The sequence below is a fragment of the Chiloscyllium plagiosum genome, chromosome 38 (assembly GCF_004010195.1).
Source record: "Chiloscyllium plagiosum isolate BGI_BamShark_2017 chromosome 38, ASM401019v2, whole genome shotgun sequence".
Taxonomy (NCBI): domain Eukaryota; kingdom Metazoa; phylum Chordata; class Chondrichthyes; order Orectolobiformes; family Hemiscylliidae; genus Chiloscyllium; species Chiloscyllium plagiosum.
Window position 1 is genome coordinate 9758627 of NC_057747.1, and position 26357 is coordinate 9784983.

A 26357-nucleotide genomic window follows, 5' to 3' on the forward strand; every position below is an offset into this window, starting at 1 on the left:
CTCGAGTTAGTATCCTAGGCCTAACCTTCTCCATCTGCATCATCAACAATCTTCCTTCCATCATGAAGTTAGACCTAGGCATGTTTATTGATAATTGCATAATGTTCATGAATCCTTAGGTACCAAATCAGTCCATGACCAAATGCAGCTAGAACTGGACAATATCCAGGCTTGGGCTGACAAATGGCAAGAAACTCAACTGCCAAGCAGTGTTCATTTCCAGCCAGAGAGAACCTAATCCTTATCCCTTGTCTAATACTTATCTATTGTCATTCACTGGAATAACCATCACTGACCACCCCCCCCCCCCTCCACTATTGGCATTGTGGGGATTACCACTGACCAGAAACTGAACTAGACTAGCCATACAAATACTGTGGTTACAATAGCGGGTCAGAGGCTAGGAATAATGTGGCAAGTAGCTAACCCTTTAATTCCCCAAAGCCTGTCCACCATCTACAAGGCACAAGAGAGGGGTGTGATGGAATACTCCCCACTTGCTTGAATGAGTACAGTTACAACAACACTTAAGAGGCTTCACACAATCCGGGACAAAGTAGCCCACTTGAGTGGCATCACATCCACTCCCTGATCACAGACGCTCAGTAGCATCAGTGTGCAGTTTCTTTTAGCTGCAGAAATTCACTAAGGTTTCCTTAGCACCTTTCAAACTCACAGCCACTTCCAGTTAGAAGGACAAGGACAGCAGATATGTTCGACCACCGAAACATCCCCTTAGCCACTCGCCATCCTGACTAGGAAATATATCGTAGTTCCTTCACTGTCGCTGGATCAAAATCCTGGAATTGCCTCCCTAACAGTGGTGTGGGTCAACCCACAGTAGGTGGACTCAGCAGTTCAAGAAGGCAGCTCACCACCACCACCTTCTCAAGGGGCAACTAGGTAGAGTGCACGATGCCCAAATCTTTTCAATAGTAAAAAAAAAATCCCAATGCCTTGTCTCCAAGCTTGCATACTGCACAGTCCCAGAGATGAATCATCAATTCCTGAGGACTCCAGGCCTATCCTTGAGGGTCGGCAACTCAAGCAGGAAGACTTGAGTGAGCCCCACCATAAATCAAAGCTGTCAAGTGTTGGAAAATAGCAGCTACACGATAAGGTTGTCAACGTAAACTTGATAAATGAGCAACACCAACCCGTTATCTCAGAACTGAGTGATTTCCTACCTGATCAACACCTCCCCCTATTTGAGATTTGTTTTCCTTACAGATACTTTGAGGACACATCCAATAGTGACATCTCTTACAAACTGGTAGTTACAACTGTGAGCCCATTGGAAGCCACCACTGGGACAAATACTATTGGCATTGAGCACACTTCACTGAAAATCTTTTTTTTAACAGAGTTATTTTAACCGATCAAGAAACTCCCTCTTTGAACATCATTTAGCTTTCTTTCTCCTTTAATGAAACATTTGTTGTTCTGTTATTTGCTGACATAATATAATTATGTTATATTTTAGCACTAATATCAGATTTTCTTTATGAAGTGCTGAGGGAATTCCACTCCTTACCAGCAGATATTGATTGTGTTCTGGGGAAAGATTTCGTTTCGGATTGATTATCCACTGTGTCCACAGGCAGTTTTCTGCTGACTGTCAGTGTCACTACACCTTGTACTCTGCGCAAAACTTCAACTATCTCACTGTGAGACAGAGCACATACATTTTCCCCATTCACCTGAGAAGGAAACATTGCAATGTTTAGAATCATGTTTGTTAAGTCTCTATCTCTCTCTCTCTCTCTCACACACACACACACAAACGTACACACACTCTCTCTGTGTCACTCTATCATCTATTATGAACTATTGACCAATATTTTGTCTTTTGTTCATAAAGTTAGAGTTGCATTATTTTTCTTTCTGAGAGGTTCCTAGTTAGTGATGTATCGGCTGCATTACACAATTATTCTTTCTTCCAAGTATGCTTCCAAGCTGTATTCCCCACCAAGGTAAATCTGCACCATCATACAGTCTCTGGGGCACAGATTGAGATTGTAATGCAAAAGAATTTGCTTTAATACACCATCAGTCACATCCAGACCAAGCCCCACAGTGTACCATACGCAATGAATCATTTTTCAGGTACATTCGGTAATTTTGAAAGTTAATAGAAACACTAATTCATAGCAAGTTCCCACCAACGACAGTTAATCTTTGTCTTGTTGGTATAGTTTAGGGGAATGATTATTGGTTAAGACACTGCTCTCACTCAAAAAAAGTGCCATGAGAAAAAAAAATCTCATTTCTGTCTTAAATGGGCGAGCATTTATTTAAAAATCGTGCCTCCAATTAGTCTCTCGAACATCCTTTCAACATCCATCCTGTCAAGTCCCCTCAGGAATTGAAGCTTCAGTAAGATTGTCACTCATTCTGCTTAATGCCACTGGATACACACTCCTTCCTCGCAAGGCATCCTCTTCAACAAAACAGCTGAGTGAACCTCCCCTAAACGGCTTTGAATTTACAAGTGAATGTAAAGAGTAACAAGAAAACCCTTGCGGTAAATGAGTAGTCTTGGTGGGGCAAGGACTGGCAGGGGGCCCAGACAGAAAGGCCGAGAAGATGAAATGCAGACAGACTGACAAGTAGAAGGTTAAAAAAGTTGAACCGTGAAGGTTAGCAATGTGATCAGGAGGAGTAACCAGGGTGAGAGGCCTGGAGACATGTCTGCTCTTCAATGCACAGTGGCTCAGTGGTTAGCACTGCTGCCTCAATGTGCCTGAGACCTGGGTTCAATCCCACCTTGAAGTTGTACATTCTTGCTGTGCTCCGAGTGCTCCAGTTTCCTCCCGCAGTCCAACAATGTGCAGGTTAGAAGGATTGGCTATGCTAAGTTGTTGGCACGGTGGCACAGTGGTTAGTACTGCTGCCTCACAGTGCCAGAGACCAGGATTCAATTTCCACCTCAGGTGACTGTCTGTGTGGAGTTTGCACATTCTCCCCGTGTCTGCGTGAGTTTCCTCCGGGTGCTCCGATTTCCTCCCACAATCCAAAAATGTGCAGGTTAAGTGAATTGGTCACGCTAAAGTGCCCGTAGTGTTAGGTGAAGGGGTAAATGTAGGGGACGGTGGCATGGGCGGCACGGTGGCACAGTGGGTGGGTTTCGCTTTGGCGGGTCGGTGTGGACTTGTTGGACCGAAGGGCCTGTTTCCACACTGTAATCTAATCTAATCTAATCTACACCAAACCCAGTCCCAATGGTTTCTGTAACTAAGATTCAGAGCGGTATAGAATGGTCCGCTCTGACCCCGGTTCTGAACTTGAGGATGTCTTTGACACCGGTGGATGTGTATTCGGCAGCCTGTGCATGAAGGAGTGAATGACAGAGGATAAAGGACATTAAGAATGTAATGGTGCTGGTCTCCAGATTGGAGCTAGATTGTCCCAGAATGCACCTGATCTTCTTCACAAAACCAGGAGGTTTGCTGGAGATCATCTCACATCTCTCCTTGTGTCTCCCAGCTAGGTTTGGGTGGAGTCTTCAACCACTAAACATGAAAACATATTGTATGAGTCAGAGTGAGAGGGGAGCTTGCTCTTAATACAGGAAACAGTTATTATGCCTATTAGAATGGAGAATAATCCTCCTGATCACCGCTTGCTGCTTGGTGGAAGTATGGTTGGCCAGTTTGAAAAGGTAAAGACTGTAAAAAGCCATAAATGTGCAGCACATATTGGTCATCGTGGGACATGGTACAAATTAGATCCTGGTAAGCACTATACAAGCATCACCAGTCCAAGGAGGAAATGTGAAAGGTTTGTTAAACAATTATTTCAACTTGAAGATTATCTGAAATGGCTTAATAGGAAAATATCACACGTTCCGCTATGCATTCCTAGAGTTCAGCTCAACAGGTGGCCTCGCATTAACATCTAGAATAACACAAAGGAAATACATCTGCTGCCAATTGCCTGACTAAAATGAAGCAATGTTTGAAAACAATTCACAAGAAATAATCAGCAACTCAACACTGGATCTCTGCTGTGACAGTGGGTGGCACAGTGGTTAGCACTGCTGCCTCACAGCACCAGCTACCCAGGTTCAATTCCTGCCTCAGGCTACTGACTGTGTGGAGTTTGCACATTCTCCCTGTGTCTGTGTGGGTTTGCTCCGGTTTCCTCCCACAGTCGAAAAATGTGCAGATTAGGTGAATTGGCTGAGCTAAATTGCCGTAGTGTTAGGTGAATGGGGTCTGGGTGGGTCGGTGTGGACTTGTTGGGCTGAAGGGCCTGTTTCCACACTGTAAATTCTCTGATTTCCACACGTGCAGAAAAAGGTTATTGGAGTGATACTGCAAAGGCTCAATAATTTGACTTAAAATGACAATAGAACAACTTTTAGCTGGGTTCAACTAAAAGTAACATCATGTGGAGTTCAGTTTTGGGATTCTACAATCTCTTGTTTCTCTATAACCATGGAAGCCATTGCAATAAGCTGTTTATGGTTCAAGTTATTGAAGTTTTCACCTTCAGCCTTTGGGTGGGTAACTGACTGGGTAGATTACCTATCCACAGTAAAATTCAAGTATTTTCTGGAATAACTGCACAAATGTGTCCAGTCACCAAGTCACCTTTTATTTACATGTGCATTATACATGGGCTGTGACCAGCCAGCTCAGAGCCAGTCCTTAGACTGAGGAGACCTTAGACTTTTCCTCAGGGCAGGATTGACTAGTACGAGAAGTCATAGTTTGAAGATATTAGGAGGAAGGTACAAAGGAGACATCAGAGGTAGGTTCTTTACGCAGAGAGTTGTGAATGCATGGAATGTGTTGCCAGCTGTGGTGGTGGAAGCGAAGTCACTAGGGACATTTAAGCGACTGCTGGACATGCACATCGATAGCAGTAAGTTGAGGTGTTAAGTTACTATATCTTACATTAGGATTAAGTCTCGGCACAACATTGTGGGTCTAAGGGCCTGTTCTGTGCTGTACGTTTCCATGTTCTATGTTCGATGAATCTCCTGTTTCTTATCTTCAGCCAGGGCTCCCTGACTGGCTCTGGTTAACAACCCCAGTCAAGGATCTCATAGTCAATGAGATTCACCCGGATCTGGTTCCAGTCAGGGGAAAGTGAGGACTGCAGATGTTGGAGTTCAGGGTCGAAGAGCTCATGCCTAAAACCTCAATTCTTCTGCTCCTTGGATACTGCTAGACCTGCTGTGCTTTTCCAGCGCCACACTCGACCCTGCTTCCAATCACTACATTTTCATTTCTCTCCAGGCAATGAAGATTAAAAAAATACATGTGCACCAGTGAACTGGTTTAGGACTCATGTTGCTGGTTCCAACATTCAATGCCTTCCTATCTCTGCCTCTGCCTCTTCTATCGAAACTGATGATGGCATATAGATTGTGCTTGTTCTAAGTTCTCTACAATCATCACCAATTCTTTATCCATCTGGTGTCTTCAGCTTTCTTTCTCCTAGTTAATCCATACATCTACTTACACATTTACTCTATACATCATCTCCCTCGAGAAGATACCAAATGGACTGTCTCATCATGCTTAAAAGATCTCTGCAGCTGAGGTGAACTGAGTTCGTTTGATTTAATCTATATTTGCCATAGGCCACGGTATTTCTTCGTTGTCGTCTTATCATAGTCATTTTTCAAACCTCGATCATAAAGTGGGATAAAGTCACAGTTCTTCTTTCTTACCTCTGAACAAAGTCTATCTGAGGATGTGTGTTTATCTCATCTCCACGTTTGAGAATTCTTTGACCTTGCTTTTATCAGGTCTTCGAGATATTTGTCAATGTGGTTTGAAGTATTGATACATTTAGCTGCCCATTTCACATTTGAATGGCTACACGTTGGGATACCTGTCAACCTTTGCAAGATGTACTTGACATTAAGGAGTGATTAGCTGTTAACTCAAGATGTCACAATTTGTTTCCATGAGTTCTGAAGTTCATTAAAACAGTTATGGACAGATGACAACTTCTTCAGCCAGAGAGTGGTGAATCTATGGACTTCATTGCCACAGAAGGCTGTGGAGGCCAGGTCATTGAGTATATTTAAGATGGAGGTAGGTAGGTTCTTGATTATCAAGGGGATCAAGGGTTACGGGGAGAAAGTGGGATAATGGGCTTGAGAAGCTTATCAGCTGTGATTGAATGGTGGAGCAGACTCGATGGGCTGAATGGCCTAATTTCTGCTCTCATGTTTTATGGTCTGATAAAATGGTCAGTGGTGAAGTGACAACACTGGTTGCTCACCTCAAAGAAACCAGCCCATGAGATCTCGTGACCACTGTAATGAGGATCTCCCCTTTTATGACCCTCATTTGACACTAAGTCAAGGCGGTCTTCAGGAATCCAGAAATAATAATGATATTAAGTAGGGTAAGCAGCCAATCATATTGAATAATTTTCACAGACAGTAAACTAGGAAGTAAATTGTACTTATATTACAGTTTTCCAGACAGTCAAACAAATGTTATGTTTAAAGTTGAAATATCCAAACAAATGTTTAAGATAATTATGATAAAAATTTATATTTTTATCAGTTTGAAAAAATCTTGACATTAGATAAACATCAAAATTAGTTTGTCAAATTTAGAGGCCTAATTAACCAATAGCTATGACCTAGTATACTATTAAAACATTACACCACATTGTGAGATGAACCTATTTGTGGATTCTTTTAGCATAAAAGATGATGCTCTTGGCAGATTATTTACTTCTCAAGGTTGCCAAGTATGGGGGCTTCAACAGTGTAGACTATGGAGGAGCAGGAAATCATTGGCAGTAATTTCTGCATTTCCACATTGAAATAGCACATGCTTATACTAAGCATTGCTGTCCGTTTTACTGATTAATGTGACTGAATGATAACAGTGTCACTCTTTACACTCTCGAGAGTTGTGCCAAGGGAATTAAGACTTCTTTCTTTGTCCAGACTTATAGTGTGCACATCACTTGAAATCTCTGCCTTTTGGGAATGGTTTAGTTTTAATGGAGCTTTAAATCCAGCCTATTTAATTGATCATTTTCTTACTTTGAATGCAATTTCATTTTGACAATTTTTACAATGCAGTTCTCCTATTATAAAGCTCTTCTATTATTTAAACTGGTCAGGAAAACTTCAGTTGCAACCCGACTGAGTATATCAGCACAGATTATTAACATAGACAAGCATCGAAAAGTAGCTATTGTACAGCAATCACTTCTCACAACAGAGCACCAATTGTACAAGTATATATGTGTGACATGTTAATTAAAATGCCAAAGTTTCAATGTAGCCAAATGTCATTTAAATTTAGTAGAACTAATGTAATCCCATTAAAGAAATTGGCTGCATAACTAAATTTGTCAGTGAGATTGTTTCCTTTGTAAATGTTTCATTCTCTCTGCTTCTAATCTTGCTGATCCAAAAGCCAGGAGTTGTTTTCCGTGGATAATTAAACCCGCAATAATGTAAATGTCTGCTCTGCAAAACTTACGACACAATTAGCTATAATTATTTGACGTTTGATTCACTTTCAGCGTTTAATAACACTTATATACTTCTTCCTCAGCTTCATCTGTCTTCTTTTTGTAACTGGTAACTTTGAATTCTGTTATCCCCAATTTTCTTGCCTTGGTTTCCTTCATGGTCAGGATAGTGATCATTATGGAGATGAAATGAGTAAATCAAATCCTTCCCATCAATCTAATGCAGACTGACTTTTCTTAGACTTCAGTTTCCTCTGGTTCCAGGTGCAACTGCACACTAGATGCATTTCTTTAATATCACAATCAATCTCATTGACTGGGTCACTGCTTCTTGGTCACCTATTCTGAGAAGCAAATAATGTTGTGTATGCAGAAACTTCATTCCCATCAGCATTGGTTTATCTATCTCACCTTTAGGTTTGAAATTTTCAGACTTGGTCTCTCTCTCTCTCTCTCTGGATGGAATGGGATTGCCTATCTGAGCTCATTTAGCGCCACATCAGTCCACACGAGGAATAAACTTTCAGTAGCAAGTCACAACTGAGGTGGAATTTCTTTCCCACTCATAGTCTGCCCAATGTAGGATCACAGTTTGAAAGCTAAACATTGTTTAAGCCTCTCCATCTGGTTTGAGAAAGAGGCAGCGTCATTGATTTTCTTTCTACCATGTTACTTAACTTAACACCATCGTTTCCGACCCTGAATCTTCCAGAGTTTGATAGTTTAAAATTCCTTAAAGTTGTGCATCTTCTTAAGATCTTCCAAAAAACTGAAGAAATTGCATGGGTGTTCATTGATACTTCTTTGTACTCACCAGTGATTTGAAATTTTCTTTAGTCAAAGTTGAGAGATGTTCTTACATTCCTCTGCAGGTCTCCTGGCTCAGAGCTGTTCAACGACTGTGTCACAAGAATCCTCTGTCAATGATTCTGATGGTTAACTATTAATTGGAGTTCAACCACTTGGACCAAGGCCTATTAAAGGCAGTGGATCGATTCAATTCAATTGTCACCACTACATCAGCCTCGACAGATAAAATTTCTCATTGCTAACTCTTGGAAAGTCCTTAGCCCAGCTGACTGTACAGACTAGAGGATTATTTGAATTACAAGTGTTTGAACACAATGCCATTGACCTTCTGCCTGGTCAGACTTACTGTCACAGTTGAATGTTGGGCTTTCACAAGTTTTGCTTCATTTTAGTTCTAATGATTCCCATTTTTTTGATTGATCCAATTGAGTCTGAATCTTCTTTGCTGAAGAGATGCATTTCAGAACTGTTGGAGTGAACGCTCCAACTTCTTCATTGTATTGGTGGGGAAGTTCCACAATTGATGCAAGCTCTCCACTTCTTCAGGACGACACCCTGCATCTGATCCCTGAATGTAGAAAAATTGAAGTTTATTCCTTCAGAGCAGGTTGGGCAGATGTCAATCCATCTCCTGATTGAACCTCCCACCAACAGTGCCCCTTGCCCGAATAAATGCAAGTCATAGTTCTTATACCTTCCTGGTTTTATACACACTTCAAGTTGATGGGCGGCACGGTGGCACAGTGGTTAGCTCTGCTGCCTCACAGCGCCAGAGACCCGGGTTCAATTCCCGCCTCAGGCGACTGACTGTGTGGAGTTTGTATGTTCTCCCCGTGTCTGCGTGGGTTTCCTCCGGGTGCTCCGGTTTCCTCCCACAGTCCAAAGATGTGCAGGTCAGGTGAATTGGCCATGCTAAATTGCCCGTAGTGTTAGGTAAGGGGTAAATGTAGGGGTATGGGTGGGTTGCGCTTTGGCGGGGCGGTGTGGACTTGTTGGGCCGAAGGGCCTGTTTCCACACTGTAAGTAAGTAATCTTAATTCTTCCACAACGTGTGTATATTCATCTGTTGACATTTAACATTACTATCTTGAATGAACCTGAAATTGTTTGCAATTATTTCTTTACAATCACAGCCCAGATGTGATCTTTAATCATTTGGTTTACCAAGCTGTTTCAAGTCTATCATCCTCCTCCCATCTGTGATCTCCCACAGCCTGAGAAAAAATGATACTGGAAGCTCTTAATTCCCCCTCTGCCCAGCTGCTCCATTTCCATCTTGTTCTGCTAGAACTGCTTCTGTATCTGTTTGTAGGGGCCAACTACATTTCCTGCACTTCATCAGTTTTGAAGTATTTTATTGGTGGTAAAACAGTTTGAGATGCCGCAAGGTTGTGGAAGGCACTACATAAATGCAAGTCTTCGTTTAGTTCTGTTTCTTGCATATGACCGTTCTTCAGCTCTTCAACCTCATTCCAGGGAGAAAGTGAGGACGGCAGATGCTGGAGATCAGAGCTGAAAATGTGTTGCTGGAAAAGCGCAGCAGGTCAGGCAGCATCCAAGGAACAGGAGAATCGACGTTTAGGGTAGAAGCCCTTCTTCAGCCCTTATTCACTCATGCAGTCTCAGTCAACAACCAAGCCCTCTCAGAGGGACAAGGATAGGGTCTATAACTTGAAGTGTACAAAGTTCTTACAGCGACGAAAAATGTGGCACTGGAAAAGCACAGCAGGTCAGGCAGCACCCGAGGAACAGGAGTATTGATGTTTCGAGTATGAGCCCTTCATCGGGAAAGTTGTTAGAGCCCAACAGGGTCGATGCAGGAAGAATATCTCCTCCGGCTACTACAAATGGATACATTCAAAAAAAAAAGTAGCCCGTTTTGGACTAAGATGAGGGAAAACGTCCTCACTGACAGTTTGGGTGGCACCATGGCTCAGTGGTTAGTGGGATCGAGAGATCAATAGAAATAGAGAGCTCATGAGACAGAGATAGTGCGAGAGAGATGTAGATATAGATGATTGTTCCCTGCTGCTTTGGACACAGTGGGGAGACAGCACAATAGAGAGATACAGTGATACAGATGGAGATCGGGGACTGGCAGAGATACGGAGGGAGAGATAAGAGCTGCTCAGTGCTTTGCACAATGCTATAGGGATTCTATGAAGACATGGAGAGATAGAGACAAGGGGAGAGAGAAAGAGAGATGGAGAGGAGAAAGAGAGAGAGCAATAGAGCGAGAGAGAGAGTTAGACTGACTAGAGATGAAGAGCAGCAGTGGCTCGTTGGTTAGCACTGCTGCTGCACCAAGGACCTGGGTTCAATTCCAGCTCCGGGCAATAGTCTGTGTGGAGTTTGCACATTCTCCACTTGTCTGTGTGGGTTTCCTCTGGGTGCTTTGGTTTCCTCCCAAAGTTTAACAACGTGCAGCCGAGGTTGATTGGCCTTTGGCAATTGCTAAATTGCCCTGTGGTGCCCAGGGATTTGCAGGTTAGGAGGGATTAACCACAGGAAATGTGGGGCTATGGGGATAAGGTGAGGGGCTGGGTCTGAGCAGGATGCTCATCAGAGGGTCAGCGTAGACTTGATGGGCCGAATGGCCTCTTTCTGTAATATAGGGATTCTGTGAGTGGTGAATCTGAGAGCTGCATGGGATCGATCATTTAAGCCAGAGATTAATAGATTTCTGGATAATAAGGATATCAGGGAATAGTGTGGGGAAAATGGTGTGGAGGTGGTAGGTCAGTCAAGATCTAGTTGAATGGTGGAGCAGACCTGCGGGGCCAAATGGTCCATTTGTGCTCCCATTTCTTGTGTGTTCAAAGCCGCAGGGAACAAATCATCTATATTCTAATATCCTATTCACTGTGACGGTGAAGTAACTTTCAAGATTAGATCAAAGTAATTTGGCCAAATGGGTGAACTACTCCTCTTAACTCACTTGAGTGACCAAGCTTAGGCATAACAATGAACATCCCCTGGTTTGGACAATGCAGACTTAGTAATGACTGCCATTTCTCTGGTGCTTACAATGATCTATAATGGACAACCAGACCCTACCCCCATGAACTTAATTCCCCAAAATTTTAAGCTGCTTTATGCTCAAATATCAACTTTTAAGGTAAAGCAGCTACACAGAAACTCTTTGGCATTCTAAGCATTTTTGTAAACTACACAACAGCAACATTAATATTCATGATTCCGAGCCTTGGGATAATTTGCCCATAAGAAGACATCAATCTCTTAACAAGTTACAGCTCATCAAACAACGTTCCAGAAATATCAGATTCCATAAGAAAGTAAAGAAAAAGACAGCAGAAACATAAACTTTACAAGATTGGCCTTGATTCTGAACAAGAGTTAAAACGAATGAGTAATTAACTTCTTACATTGCCTTATATTGTGCAATATTAGGGTAACACCTTGTTCCTCTGTTAAATTCAAGTCTCAAGTGTCATTCATATCAGCAAATATTCAAGCTTTCATTAACACTGGACACATAGGACCAGAACTGGGTAAACAGGTAATCATGTCTGAACATGCCATCAGTAATGAACACTTGTGCTGGTGATGAGGTGCCCCACAAAGCCACAAGCAGCTGGGAACGGTTTCTCATTGTTAAACTCCCGTGATTTTTGTAAGGTCCCCACATTCGCAAATTAACACACGTTGAATGAACCACACAAATTTAAACCACAGAATTAACAATGCAAGTCCTGTCTTAACAATGTAATAATTGTTATTGTTAACCAGAGTATTTTGCCCAAAATAGAACAATTAAAATGTGCGATCTTACAATTGTGCAGGTTGTGAATTTAATTCAATAATGCCAATTCTTAGACTTTTTTTTCTTACCTTTCCAGCTATCTTATTCTCCATTTCACATAATCCAATTTTTCTTACTCTCTCTCCATTTCACTATCTGGTATCTGGTTAGAAATTGAATTCAATCCCTCTGATTCACCCTTCTTTCCTTAATGTGGAGGTGCTGGTGTTGGACTGAGGTGGACAAAGTTAAAATCACACAACACCAGGTTATAGTCCAGTAGGTTTATTTGGAAGCACCAGCTTTCGGAGTGCTGCTCCTTCATCAGGTAGCTAGCTGAAGAAAAGCAGCGCTCCGAAAGCTTGTACTTCCGAATAAACCTGTTGGACTATAACCTGGTGTTGTGTGATTTTTAACTTCTTTCTTTAGTCAGTTTTCAATCTTTCAATCTCTTTGTGTGAAGCGTTGATCCCATTGTTCACTAAGAAGATGCCCTGTTCTACCTAACTTGCCATTATTAAGGCACACCTTCAGCAACTTTGTGGGAAAAACTGTTAACTTAGTGTGACTAAGAGGGCACTTCATGAGGTGTCCCATTTCAGAAAAAACTCAGGTGATTAACTTTTAGAATCGCAAACTAAGATTGGGATGAATTAGCTGAAAAGTGTCAATGTACCAATGCTCACAATCAATGCCGAAATTATATATACGCTGCAGTTTAAGGGTACGACACAAAGTTAGGTTCTTCAGAACTGAATGGAAATATGCTGCCAATTACTTGATTCAAATGAGTTGAAAACCATCCAGTGACAACCATTTAACACTTGGTTTAGCAGATATCAACAAAGAAATAGTGACACGAGATTATATCACTGATGTTACTTTATTTCCCTTGCTGGACACATGCAGAACAAAGTATTCAGAGTCATGTTCACAATTAGCTTGCAGACTTGGCTTCAGGACTACAACAGCACAACAGTAATGGGATTCAATGGAATATGGAGGAACAGAGTTTCAGAATTATAGAAGAGTTTGTGTTGTGTTTTGTAGACATAGCTAATTCATAGTAAAAACATCCTCTTTAATCAAGGTTAGATATCAGTAAAAAGGATCACAGCCATGGCTTTGGAATGTTGCATCAAATCTCTATCCTTCCTTATGTTCAGTTTTATCTCTTCTTGCTGTCACTCCTCCAAGTCTTTTACGATTGTTGGTGTTCCTGTTTCATCCATATCCTCCTTCTTTTGCTTCCTCTGATGCATGTATTTATTTAATTTATTTTACATAGTCCATTGCCTCAATTGTGCTTAATCAGTGCTGGGAAATAGCAAGAGAATAGCCCTGTGGTCCAGTCAGACTATGGTGGTGTTACTATTAGAGGGTGCCTCTGTGGTTAGCATTGCTGCCTCACAGCACCAGGGAACTGAGTTCGATTCTACCTTTGGGTGACTGTCTGTGTGGAGTTTGCTCATTCACCGTCCGGGTGCTCTGGTTTCCTCCCACAGTCCAAAGATGTGCAGGTTAGGTGGGTTAGCCATGGGAAATGTAGGGATAGGGAAAGGGGCACTGGGTCTAGGTGGGATGCTCTTTGGAGGGTCGGGATGGGCCAAATGGCCTACTTCCACCCTGTAGGAATTTGATGATTCTGACTGCCTGACCCAATACAGCCAATGGGGTGATGGCTCCACATTTCATTAGGCCTGGACATTCGAATAATGAGCAAAGCTTTGACTTTGCAGCAATAGACACCCCAACTTGGATGCCAACAGGTACATGCTTACCTTTGTGTAGACAGTAAATACCGCCTTAACCTTTATGAAGCTCCAAAATGGGTTTTAAATTGAGATTAAGAAGAAAACAATGCCAGGCTGAAATTAAGTGAAGGAACACTGAGTGTGGCTACAACCTTTACAGCAAAGTGGTGGAATAGTAAAGCTCCACTCTGTGATGGCTGGCAAATAAGTGTTCTACCAGATGTGTTAGGCAAGAATAGGACTTCAGAACGTGCAGGCGAGAGATATATCGATACAGTGCAAGAGTTTGAAAGGATCTAAGAACTGAGTAAGGAAGAGGTGCCTCCGTGGTTTATGCAATGTTGCAAGAAATAGAGGAGCCTCACAGTAGCCCTTTATGGGGTGAAAGCAGGACACCATACCTCCTCTGAGATGTGATGAAAGGGCTGATATAAAGCCAATAATGCACATTTTGGGCTCAAGTATGAGGAAGTGTCAAGTATCTGCTTTCCTTATCCCCATAGAAACCACTTGCCTTCTCCAGCATTAGGAAATGGCATTGGTATCTCAAAAGCAATCCCAATCCCACTTCAATTGCTGCAAGCAAAATAGCTTATTTGGCTATTTAGAAATAAAATATTTACAATCCATACATCAGCACCTAACAGTGAGAAATACTGATGCAAGAATTCAGATGAATTAAGAAACTATGTTTACAAAAAAGAACTAATTCGACAACCAAACATCAGATAATAACACTTACCTTTAAGAAGCCTACTCAGCTAGGCCTGATCATTCCCACTCCACTACAACAGTTTCAAATGCACAAGAAAGGCCAATGATGAAGCAATAGTAAAAAAGACCATGATCCATTGAGGTAACCATTTATATCAAATGATGATTTTAATGTGTTTTACACTGGCCTTCAGCAAAGCTTCAGAAAGACTGGCCCACTTTTCTAACACAAAATGCAGTGAGGCACCAGAGTTACAGCTTCCAGCTCCTGGGTAATTTGTCATTGCACTCCCTTTTGTCCAAATATATAAGTGATAGTTTGGACTGGCAAATACCTGATGGTGTCTCTCTGAGCTGATCTGAATCCTCGTACATCTGCAATACATGCCCTGTATCGTAACATTTGCCTTGTGACACAATTATTGATAAGATGGGCAGCACGGTGGCTCAGTGGTTAGCACCATTACCTCACAGTAGGTAAGGATCAGGGTTCAATTCTACCCTTGGCTGACTGTCTGGGTGGAATTTGCATATTCTTCTTGTGCCTGCATGATTGTCTTCCCACAGTTCAAAGATGGGCGGGGGGACTAGCCATGCTAAATTGCCCATAGTGTCCAGGGATGTGTAGCCTAGGTGGGTTAACCATGGGAAGTGTCCAATTACGGGGGCTGGGTGGGATGCTCTTCTGCAGGGATCATGTCGACCCGATGGGCCGAATGGCCTGCTTCCACACCGTTGGGATTCTATCATTTATCATGCCAATACATACAAGAGTCAGATAATTATAAGGACTGCCTTAACCTGATCCCAGCATATTGGCTTTGCTTCTTTTCTTTTAACACAAATTCCTTCAACAATAATGGGAAAAGGGTGAATATGCATCTGCATGGTGAGAATTTGCAAACCTTTCTGTCATTTAAAACAGCCTTCTGTTAGATGCAGAGTACACACGTGATTTTAAATTCCAGCTTCCTATAATGCTACATCTAACACTTTTTTTAGGACAGCAATTTTGTCTAATAAGAGTCACTGAACTGACTCCGTTACTTTTCCGAAACAAAATTGCTCCAAGTCTAAGTGAATTTCCCATGTCTAAATACACTCCTGAGTCTATTTTACTGACTACATTGTACTAATTATTAAATTAATACAGATAACATGAACTTTCCAATTGATAATAAACACAGAAATATTATAACATAGAGAGAGCAGATTATCCACTACCACCTCAGAAGTTATCCTCTAACTCTACAATGAAGTTCAACAGTAAACAGAATTTAATGTACAATAATTTTGTGCGTTATTAGTAACAACTGTGTTATTATTCCCGACTGCTTGCTGCATCAGTGAGGAGCAAAACTTGAAAGAAACAACACAAGCAGTCCTTTCCTGGTGACCTTCCATCAAAGTTGAGGCAAATGTTTTGGAAAATTTGCAACTTTTGTCGGAGTCTTTCAAACACTGCGTTGGTAGCACATTAAGGAGCCATGCCCCAGAGCCTCAATGAGTGAATCTAGGCTGGTCATCCAGTGCTGCACAGAGGGAAGGTTGCCCATTTGAGATGTTTTCAGATGGGATAATATGTCTGTCCCATCTCAGATTATTACAAAAATTCCCATGACACTGTTTCAAAGAAGGTTTGAAGAGTTATCTGCAGTGTCCGAGCCAATAGCCATTACTGAAACAATATCATTAGAAGCAGATTACTTGGGCATTATTGCATTGGTGTTGATGGGAGCTTGCTGTGAACAAATTGGCCATTACACTTCCTGCAGCATAACAGTGACTGTGCTCCAAATGTAGTTCAATGGTTCAGGACCTTCTGAGGTCATGGAAGATGCTAAATAAATGCAGGTCTTTATCTGTGTCACGAATCACGTGAATCGCATGATGTGCAACTAACAGCAACCCATCAGGTGGGCTTTATCACCCAACAGACGTTACCTGCAACAGACTGTCTCGCACTTTCAGTCTCCCATCCAGATCTGCCACACTTCCCGGGCTAATCGCCTTCACTAGCGCAGCAGTTCCATTGTCACCACCCACCAGTGCAAAGCCCAAACTGCCGCTTGCTGGTTTTTCCAATTCAATGTGGATTATTGAGTTCTGCCAGGAGATAAAAATGGTAGCTGTGGTTTAACTCAGCACCTCCAGAATAGTTGGGGAGGCGTGAGTCCTCAATAATGCTGTGTCCTGTGACTGGATCGACAAGACAAGTACATGAGAAAGAACAACCACTTGAAACATTCAGCTACGATTTACTGCTTACTTCACAGGGCAACTTTGCACTGAGCAATGTGTGCAAAATTGCATGCAAAATATTGTAAAATAATTACAGCTATCAGGCCCAATGCAGCACTGCACTTATAGACATGAATTTAAAAAGCAAGATACCTCAGATTCTGCAGGCAGAGTGGAATTAGTTTGGGACTGCACATAATCTGCAGGTTGTTTGCCTAAAGAAACAAGAATAATGTAAAGAAAGGACTTTCCAATGGCAAAAAGGCTGAGATTCATAACAGAGTTGCTCCCCTGATCAAAAGGAGGAAAATAATTTTTGTTTTTGGTTTTTCTTTTGCTAATAGATGGACTAAATATTTAAACAAAATAGCATTCAGCAATTTTAAAGAGGGTACACTGCCAATTTATAATTAGTTGAATATTTGTCTGCACTCATGTCTTTCACCACTGGTTTATCATATATAATTTTCCCTTGAGGGAATCTTCAAAACCTCTGAATACTTAACACAAATATTTGGCGATAAATCTATATTTTAAACCAGAATAATTCATTCTTAAAACATGCACATGCGTTAAAATTCACTTTTCTAAAATCTGTAGAGATTTGAATAACTCACAATCTTGTACAGATTCCGATCTTCTCCAACTCTGTGCTTTATTCTTACCTGCTGACTCTTATTTCTACAGGACAAGAACGTTAACAACCTGTCGCTTTTCTGCCCCCTGGCTTGCTGTTACTCAGCAACCCCTTAGAGCAGGAGGGCTTTGTCAGGCACAGAAATGCCCTCTGAAATCACAGCTCGATAATAATTAATCACGCAGTTTAATGGACCCAGAACTCAGCTAGTGTTTTTTTTTCAGAGCACTGCCTGGTTACTGATTTGAAGAGAAAATAGATAACACCATATTAAGACAATGGAAAGACTCCCTTACCATCCAGAGTCTGCTGCTTCTCTCGTTCAGACTGTCTTTGTCCTGCTTTGGATGTCAGCTTACGGTCAGTGAAGCCTTAAATTTATAAAGAAAAACATGCATTATTCACAACTTGTACAAAAATTGAGCTCATCAGAGACATGCACCAGAAACCCTTTCTCTGAACACAGTCCATACAGATTGCTCCCAGTGACTCATTGGTCATGGAAAAGGCAAATGAATGATGAATCTGAAAGCTTTTGACTCAGATTTTGTAACTCCCTGCTTTTAATTAAGCAAGCATCAGGTTCATAGCATCAACTTTTCAACCACTTTTACTCTCCTAAGTAATTAGGGTGGCTCAGTGGTTAGCACTGCTGCCTCATAACGCAGGTTTAATTCCACCCTCTGTGTAGCGTTTGCACACTCTCCCTGTGTGTGTAGGTGGGTTTCCTTTAGGTGCTCTGGTTTCCTTCCACAGTCCAAAGTTGCGCAGATTGGGTGAATTGACCAAATTAAATTGTTCAGGCAAGGTGGGTTACCATGGGAAATGCAGGGGTATATGGTAGTGGCGTACGATGTTCTTCGGAGGGTTAGTGTGGGCTAAAATGGTGTGCCCCTACACTTCAGGGATTCAATAATTCTAAATTATTTTGTTGGGTGATTCCACTAGGAGCACTGATAATGGTTGAAGATATTACTTTTCAGCTGCATTTAACACAACCTCTTCAAGTGTTCACTACGTTTATGTAGATCGCTCCAGGAAGGACATTGTGACAGGGCCTAACCTAAAATCTTCCTTCAGACCCTCACCAATTGAGCTTTCTGTCACTGTCCTTACAAAAGACAAGGTTTGAGGTGTGACACGCTGATGAAAGATCAAACAGATTAGCTGGTTTATCCTGTTCTATCCATGGCATATATTCTTGCAATAAATACTCATGCAAAATGACAAGTGTGCTATAGTGAGGGAAATCCTCACCAGTGATCATCATATTGGTATGGGCTACCTAACAGATTTATAGTCACCATCCTCTTTCCTGATAAAGATTTACAGAACACCTTTGGTTTGGTTAAATAGCAGAAAACCACTTGGAAATGGAACCAAAAGAGGCTCTTATCACAAACAATTTCCCGTGACATAGCAACTAATCATGAATTACATTAATATGATAGACATGGTTTCAAAGACAATGAGATTGTAGGTCTTACTCCTTCAAGATTCTGAGTTCTTCTCTCACTAACTCTGTATGTTACCATTCTAGTGGACAGTACAAAGGATATTGATCAGAATGGGCCTCATACCGTTACACAACATGTGCCAACTCCTTGCTGTTCCTACCATTACTAGATCTGGGCTTGCAGATCTGTTTCAGACTGTGAGCTGATCTCACCTCACTCCAGACACATCAATATGGGTGTTTGAGTCATTACCAGTGGTAACGGCTGTGATGCATTGTGAAATGTAGGTCCTGTTTTCTGACTACGATGGATTTGAAAGGCCAGAGAACATTTGTTTGAGCAGAATTTCACCAGTGTCCATACCCAAAGCCATCCATCCAGCAACAAGGGGAAATTTGTTGTTTATCTACCCATTTTGTTGTGGGTTACATAATAAGTGGTCTATTTGTTTCCAAGAACAAATGCATAGATGTCAAAAGTTATTGCAAAGTGCGATGTGCTCAGAGGTGCTTTGGTTTTAGGCAGCATCGTTAAATGATAGAGATAGGGAAACAGAAACACAGCAATCTCTCAATCAGAATACTCACACTTGCCTTTTAGCGCTAAACATTTCTTAGCTTTCTTTCTGCTCGCACCTCCTGAAAATTAAGATAATAAAAGATAAGAAGACAGAACAGTCATGAAAGAAAGGATAGAGGCAAAACAGGATCAAGGATGTAGAAAGTAACAGATAGAGTCTTAGAGATGTACAGCATGGAAACGGACACTTTAGTCTAACTCGTCCATGCCGACCAGATATCCTAAATTAATCTAGTCCCATTTGCCAGCATTTGGTCCATATCCCTCCAAACCCTTCCTATTCATGTACCATCCAGATGCCTCTTAAATGTTATAATTGTACCAACCTCCACCACTTCCTCTGTATTATGGACTAAGCCAGACCACTCAAGCAGGCAGCTCAGACCATAACTTAGCAATTTATTTTGGTAAGTGTACAGTGAAAATAACCCCGAGTAAATTAGCGAGGTTGACTACTAGATTTTAAAACAGACAAAAATTAATCACAAAATTGCACAATGAAACCCAATGAACAGAATAAAGAACCCCTACAGAACTCAGCCTATCCAGCTAGACTTAATCATGCTGTTCCGAATATACGCAACTGTCCCAATAAGCAAACTCCCTTTATAAATCCAGTATAAATGGAACACATGCTTACAGGTTGAAGTTAAAGGGCAGAAAGAGAGAGGGAGAGTTTCCACCCAGCTCCCTATTGAACTTCTTACCAGCTCAAGGCTGATCTAAAACTGCTCATCTCAGCTCAGCTCAGCTGGCTAGAGAGCAGACCACTCCCCTTTCGTTATACAGGTCACTTCTAAACCATGACCACTTTGGTCTGAAATCTTATCTGTTTACATATAAACAAAAGGCCTCTCAACATCCTTTACATCTCTGTACCAAACCAGACTGATCGGAGCCCAGCCCGGTTTATTACCCCTTTGAAAAAAAATCAAGGTCAGAGTATCTTTGAGCCAAGGAACAGCTTTTAGAAAAAAATGGACAAGCTTTGTGACACTCATGCAGCTCATTCCAAACACACACTACCCTCTAAGTGAAAAGTTTGCCCCTTAGGTCCCTTTTATACCTTTATCTCTCACCTTAAACCCATGCCCTCTAGTTTTGGAATTTCCCTATCCTGGGAAATAGACATTGTCTATTTATCCTATCCATGCCCCTCATTATTTTATAAATCTCTATAAGGTCACCCCTCAGCCTCTAATGCTCCAAGGAAAAAAACCCTAGCCTATTCCATTAACTCAAACCCTCCAACCCTGGCAACATGCTCGTAAATCTTTCCTGAACCCTTTTAAGTTGAGCAGCATCTTTCCTAAAGCAGGGAGACCAGAATTGAATGCAGTATTCCAAAAGTGGCCTAACCAAGGTCCTGTACAGCAACAACATGACATCCCAACTCCTACACTCAATGCACTGACAGTTGTCAGAGCCTGTCCTAATTTCAGAAAGAAAGAGAGGGGTGAAGAGATGTGCTACTTTCACAGATTGTCACTCCAGTGGTTTACATGCGTCTGAATTTAGAACCAAAGAATCCTCATGAGGTTTGCCACAAAAACCTATTTGGGATTAAAACTAAACCGCACTCCTTTTATAACGCTTGGATCTAAAGCCATTTGATGCATAAGTAACTACTCCATCATTGATACTCACAAATTACCTAAAGTTGATACTGAATATTTATAAGGTTATCCCCAGTGACAGATGGAGCTGTGCTCATTTACATCAGCAATTTTGATTATAAATTCTCCAACAACCTGACCTGTTGTTTTTTGAATAATCAGTGTTGATTCCCCCTAATTCGCTCCCTCCCCCCATCACAGAGGAGGCTTTCAATTTTCCTGAGATTCTGGGGTTTGGGTTACCACTGTTTAGCCGCAGGACTGGGCAAGAAATAGAGAGGAAATCCTTTCAAAACAAAAATGAGTCGACTGTGTGATTCACAACCAGACAATATTGCTGTATCCAAGTAAGGGTGGGCTATTATCTCTTACAAATATAGCTCTGGTACATTACACAGTTGTGTGAAACATAATAAAAACGGAAAGAACTGCGAATGCTGGACATCAGAAACAGAAACAGAGATTGCTGGAAAAGCTCAGCAGGTCTGGCAGTGTTTGTGGAGAGAAGTCAGAGTTAATGCTGCTGGTTCGGTGACCCTTCTTTAGAACTGCCCTCAGAAGTTCAGAGGAAGGGTCACCAAACTTGAAAGGTTAACTCTGATTTCTCTCCACAGATGCTGCCAGACCTGCTGAACCTTACCAGAAATTTCTGTTGTGTGTGATACCTAATACTAGGTTTCACAATCAGTAAAGGTTTGTATTTTGTAATTTAGTTGCTTGTGCAATTCTGTGCCTTTCATATTGGAAATCAAGTCAAACAGTACTTTTGTTAAAATCTCCTTACTATAACAAGTGTAAATTATTTTAATTACTCCTTCCAGAAGGCCAGGTCTCCCTCCTAATGGTCATGCTGGTCAAACTAAGAAGGTGTTCTGTGTTTATTGCAACCACTCCACAACGAAAGATCACTTCAGGTAAAAATGAGCTGAAACTTCCAACTGGTCTGAAGATAGTTCAGAAGCTCCCACACCTTGGTAACTTAGGTGCCAAGGCAAAAATGCAACATCCAACTAGGTTCCATGTTTTCCTTTATAGCGGCTAATGCCACAACATTCCTTGAACTTGTCTAAAATCACCTCCTTCCTCCACCTCACATGAAACTCATTCTCATGTAGCTGTTCCAGATATGTCCCTTGGCAATGTCAGCAGAGCAGCCTAGCAGCACAAGAGGCCTAACTCAAGGATTTCCATGCCAACGTCAGAATTGACGTTTTTAAATTGAAAGTGTTTCTCAGTGAGAGGTGTTCTTCTGGAATGCAGGATGTTTTCATCGATGTGTATTTCTGTAGAAGCTTACAACATAGAAGGAGGTCATTTCATCCATCAAGCCTGTATTAGTCTCAGTCCCTGCTCATTCTTTGTCATCTTTTGATCCTGAGGGTCCTTGACAGAGTGGAATGGACAGTTCCTGCCTTGGGGGAGCCAAGAACTCAAAGTCACTGTATCAACAATAAATGGTCGCCCATCTAATGAGAGGAAAGCTTTTCTCCAGGAGGGTCATCGGTCTTTGGAACTCTCTTCCTCAAAAGGCAACGGAAGCTGAGTCTGTAGATATTTTTAAGGCAGGGGTAGGTTGATTCTTGGTTAGACACGGGGTGAAACGTACAGTAGGCAGAAATGAGCAATAATCAGAATATTGAATGGTGGAGCAAACTCGAGGGACTGAATAGTTTGCTCCTATCTCATACATTTCTTTTTATTTACAGCCATTCCTAAATTTTTGGTAGGTATGTGTACGATCAGTACTTCTAGAATGCAATGGTTGCGTTTTGTGCACGTTATAAATGTTTTAAAAGTTTGCGCTATGGAAACAGCATCCCCAATTCGTCAATCATGTTACAGTAAATTCGCGTTGATGAAACTCACTTTCTTACAGAATGACCTGTACTAAAATAAAAAGCAATTTGGCGACCTCCAGGTCAATGGCAGCCAACATGACCAGCATGAGCTATTGTTTGTAGGTTCTTGAGGGAATACACTGATCTGTTAACAACTGGCACCAACTCCTTTATATTCAAATCAGCATTAAAATATTAAGGTGAACTAACATGACAAGAGGTTAAGCTACATTACAGGTTGATGACAATTCTGAAATTATGGAATGAATAGCTGACCTAACACATTCAAACGCCAGTGAGAAAAGCAATAAGTTCTTCCAGGCTCTCCTCAGAAATAATTTGATTGATTGATGTCACGGCCAGGAGCAAGTCAATTGATCTCTGACATAATTTCTTTCTTATATCTAAAGCAAAACCAAAAAGGTGCCTGGCACTGAGAGAAATAGCATGGAGCTATCTCCAGTATGCGCCCACGCAATGAGACTGTCTTCAGTGAGTGAAGCTTAAATTACACCTCCATTATCACTGCCAGAGTTCAGACAGCTCTATCTCATTTACTTCACTCCACATGAGATGACAGCCTCCTCCTGGGACAGATTTGAACCAGTGAAACTCACTTAAACAACCTTCATCAGTGAGTTCAGCTGATTAGTCTGAGGTCTAACCCCCCGATGAAAACCTGCTGATTTCTCCCCCTAACAGTATATTACAATTATACTTGCTCCAGAACTGAATTGAATTGAACCAAAATGAATCATATCTACAACAGATTGTTTTCTATTTGGTAATAAGTCGAATTGCAAGATATTGCCTTCATTGTGAGAGGTTTCGAGTACAGGAGTGGGGATGTGTTGTTGCAGTTATACAGGGCCTTGGTGGGGCCATAACTAGAATACAGTGGGCAGTTTTGGTCGCCTTTGCTGAGGAAGGATGCTCTTGCTCTCGAGGGAAGGTTTCCAGGGATGGCGGGACTGACGTATGAGGGGAGATTGACCAGGTCAGGATTGTTTTCGCTGAAGAACAGACAAATGAGGGGGGTATCTCATAGAGACTTATAAAATTCTAACAGGACTAGACAGGGTAGATACAGGGAGACGTTCCCGATGGTGGATGTGTCCAGAACCAGTCTGAGGATTCGGGGTGGGCCATTTAGCATGGAGAGGAGGAGACATTTCTTCACCCAAACAGTAGCGAGCCTGTGGAATTCATTGCCACAGGAAATAGTTGATGACAAAACATTGAATGTATTCAAGAGGCAGCTAGATATAGCACTTAGGGCGAATGGGATCAAAGGTTATGGAGAGAAAGCAGGATCAGGCTATTGAGTTGGACGATCAGCCATAATCATGATGAATAGCAGAGCAGGCTCAAAGGGCCGAATGGCCTCCTCGTGCTCCAATTTTCTATGTTTCTATGAGCTAGCGATTGTAATGAGGTGGACCTCATATAATGTGAGTTCCCCGATTGCATCTGTCAATTTGGTCCAATCAGGGAGCCCTGACAGACAGATATAAACAGGAGTGCCAGAGGTTCTGCTCACTCTGAGAGCTGGCTCTGAGGGAGCCAGACCAGTATCAAGTACTACACACATGTAAATATAGGGTGACCCAGTGATGGGGTAACGGCCTCTGTGCAGTTACCTTATCAAGCATTCTCATCTTTTCTAAATTGCTGTTTAAGCCTCATCTGTAGTGCTTTATTTCATCTTATGCAGTTTAGGAAAGAGCCTTGGAGAAGGTGCAGAGCAGATCCGGTTGAATGGTATCAGGCAAAAAAGGACATTGAATGCACAGAGAGAGTGGAGAAGCTGGGATTGTTCTCTATAGAACAAGAGAAGGTTAAGTGATGATTTAACAGAGGTGTTCAAATCCACAAAGGGTTTTGGTTGAATAAGAAGGGAAAAGCTGGAAAGAGATTCAGTAACCAGAGGACATGGATTTAAAATAACTGGGTAAAGAAATATCTCCTCATCCCCATCCAAAATGGCCCTCCCTGAATCCCCAGACTGGTTCTGGACACACCCCCCCATCGGGAACATCATCCCTATATCCACCCTGTCCAGTTGTGTTAGAATTAGAGGAGGAATGAGGAAATTTCACTCTTTATGGCTGGTGACGATAGTCTAACTCCGCAGGCTGAAAGAGTGGGGAAGCAAATTCAACAGTAACTTTCAAAAGGGAATTGGATGAATGCTTGGGAGGACTTTGAGGGAAGTGCAGAAGAGTAAGGCTGATTGAATTGCTCTTTCAAAGAGGCAGCATGGTCATGATGGGTCAAATGGCCTCGTTCTTTGCTCTACCATTGTATGGCTGCATTTACACCTCTAACATCACAACTTGAACTCCCTCTTTCAATGCATCAGTCTCCCATTAGTGCCTTGCAAGTCTTCCCTAATACCACTCCTATATTTCAGATCATGCCTTCTTTTCCCTCTGCTCCAAATGCATCGGTCTATCTACTTTTCCTTTTTTTCCTTTTCACCCTTCATGCTCTTTCCACTCATGAAACTTCAGTGCAGCTGAATAAATCCTGTAGGTCATTGCATAATTAACAAGACTTGTGCTTTTTGTTCCCATTATTCATTCACAGGATGACGGTATCACTGGCTAGGCAGCATTTATTGCCCATTCCTAATTTCCCAGAGGGCAGTTAAGAGTCATGCTGTGGGTCTGGAGTCACATGTAGGCCAGCCCAGGCGAAGATGACCGTTTCCTTCCCAAAAGGACATTAGTAAACCAGATGGGTTTTTCTCCAACATTTGGCAATGGATTCATTAAACTCGTAATTCCAATTTTTTAAAATTTAAATTCAAATTCCATGATCTGCCAGGGGGGGGGGGATTCAAATTGGAACATGATCCAGGTCTCTGGATTAACAATAAATACCATTAAGTCATCACCTCCCTCAAAGACGTGAAGATGTTTCTGCTTTTATTTTACCTGTGAATTCCTGAATCGGTGTCCCTTTTGTTACTGGCTGTTGTTCCTGTGTTAACCCCAGGTCTATCACCCCTTCAATCTCATTCCACTATTCCTTCAATGCCATATGGTCAAAGTCCTGGAAGACACTCCCTTATAGAGCTGTGGGTGTACATACACCACATAGAGTTATCGAGCTGTATAGCATGGAAACAGACCCTTCCGTCCAACTCATCCATGGCATCAGATATCCTAAATTAATCTCATCCCATTTGCCAGCATTTGAGCCATATCCCTCCAAACCATTCCTATTCAGGTACCCAGCCTTTTAAATGTTGCAATTGTACCAACCTCCACCACTTCCTCCAGCAGCTCATTCCATACACGCGCCACTCTTTGCCTGAAAAAGTTGCCCCTTAGGGGTCTTTTAAATCTTCCTCTCTCACCTTAAACATATGCCATCTAGTTTGACTCCACTACCCTGGGGAAAAGAACTTGGCTATTTACCCAATCCATACCCGTCAGGATTTTATAAACCTCTATAAAGTCACCCCTCAGCCTCTGATGCT

General features: G+C 41.9%; 1 protein-coding gene across 8 annotated transcripts in view; it reads right to left on the reverse strand.

Annotated features, from left to right (window-relative positions):
* ptpn20 (protein tyrosine phosphatase non-receptor type 20) overlaps positions 1-26357 on the reverse strand; it is a 414663-nt gene that overhangs the window by 71543 nt on the left and 316763 nt on the right. For 5 of the 8 annotated variants that reach the window (XM_043678810.1, XM_043678805.1, XM_043678808.1 and 2 more), the window contains 5 exons: positions 19425-19475; positions 17677-17751; positions 16897-16958; positions 16447-16608; positions 1535-1700 (listed from right to left, as the gene is read on the reverse strand). In XM_043678810.1, coding sequence (XP_043534745.1) covers positions 1535-1700; positions 16447-16608; positions 16897-16958; positions 17677-17751; positions 19425-19475 — 516 coding nt within the window. The remainder of the gene's footprint in view (positions 1-1534; positions 1701-16446; positions 16609-16896; positions 16959-17676; positions 17752-19424; positions 19476-26357) is intronic. The other 3 variants (XM_043678806.1, XM_043678807.1, XM_043678809.1) reach the window with 3 other exon arrangements.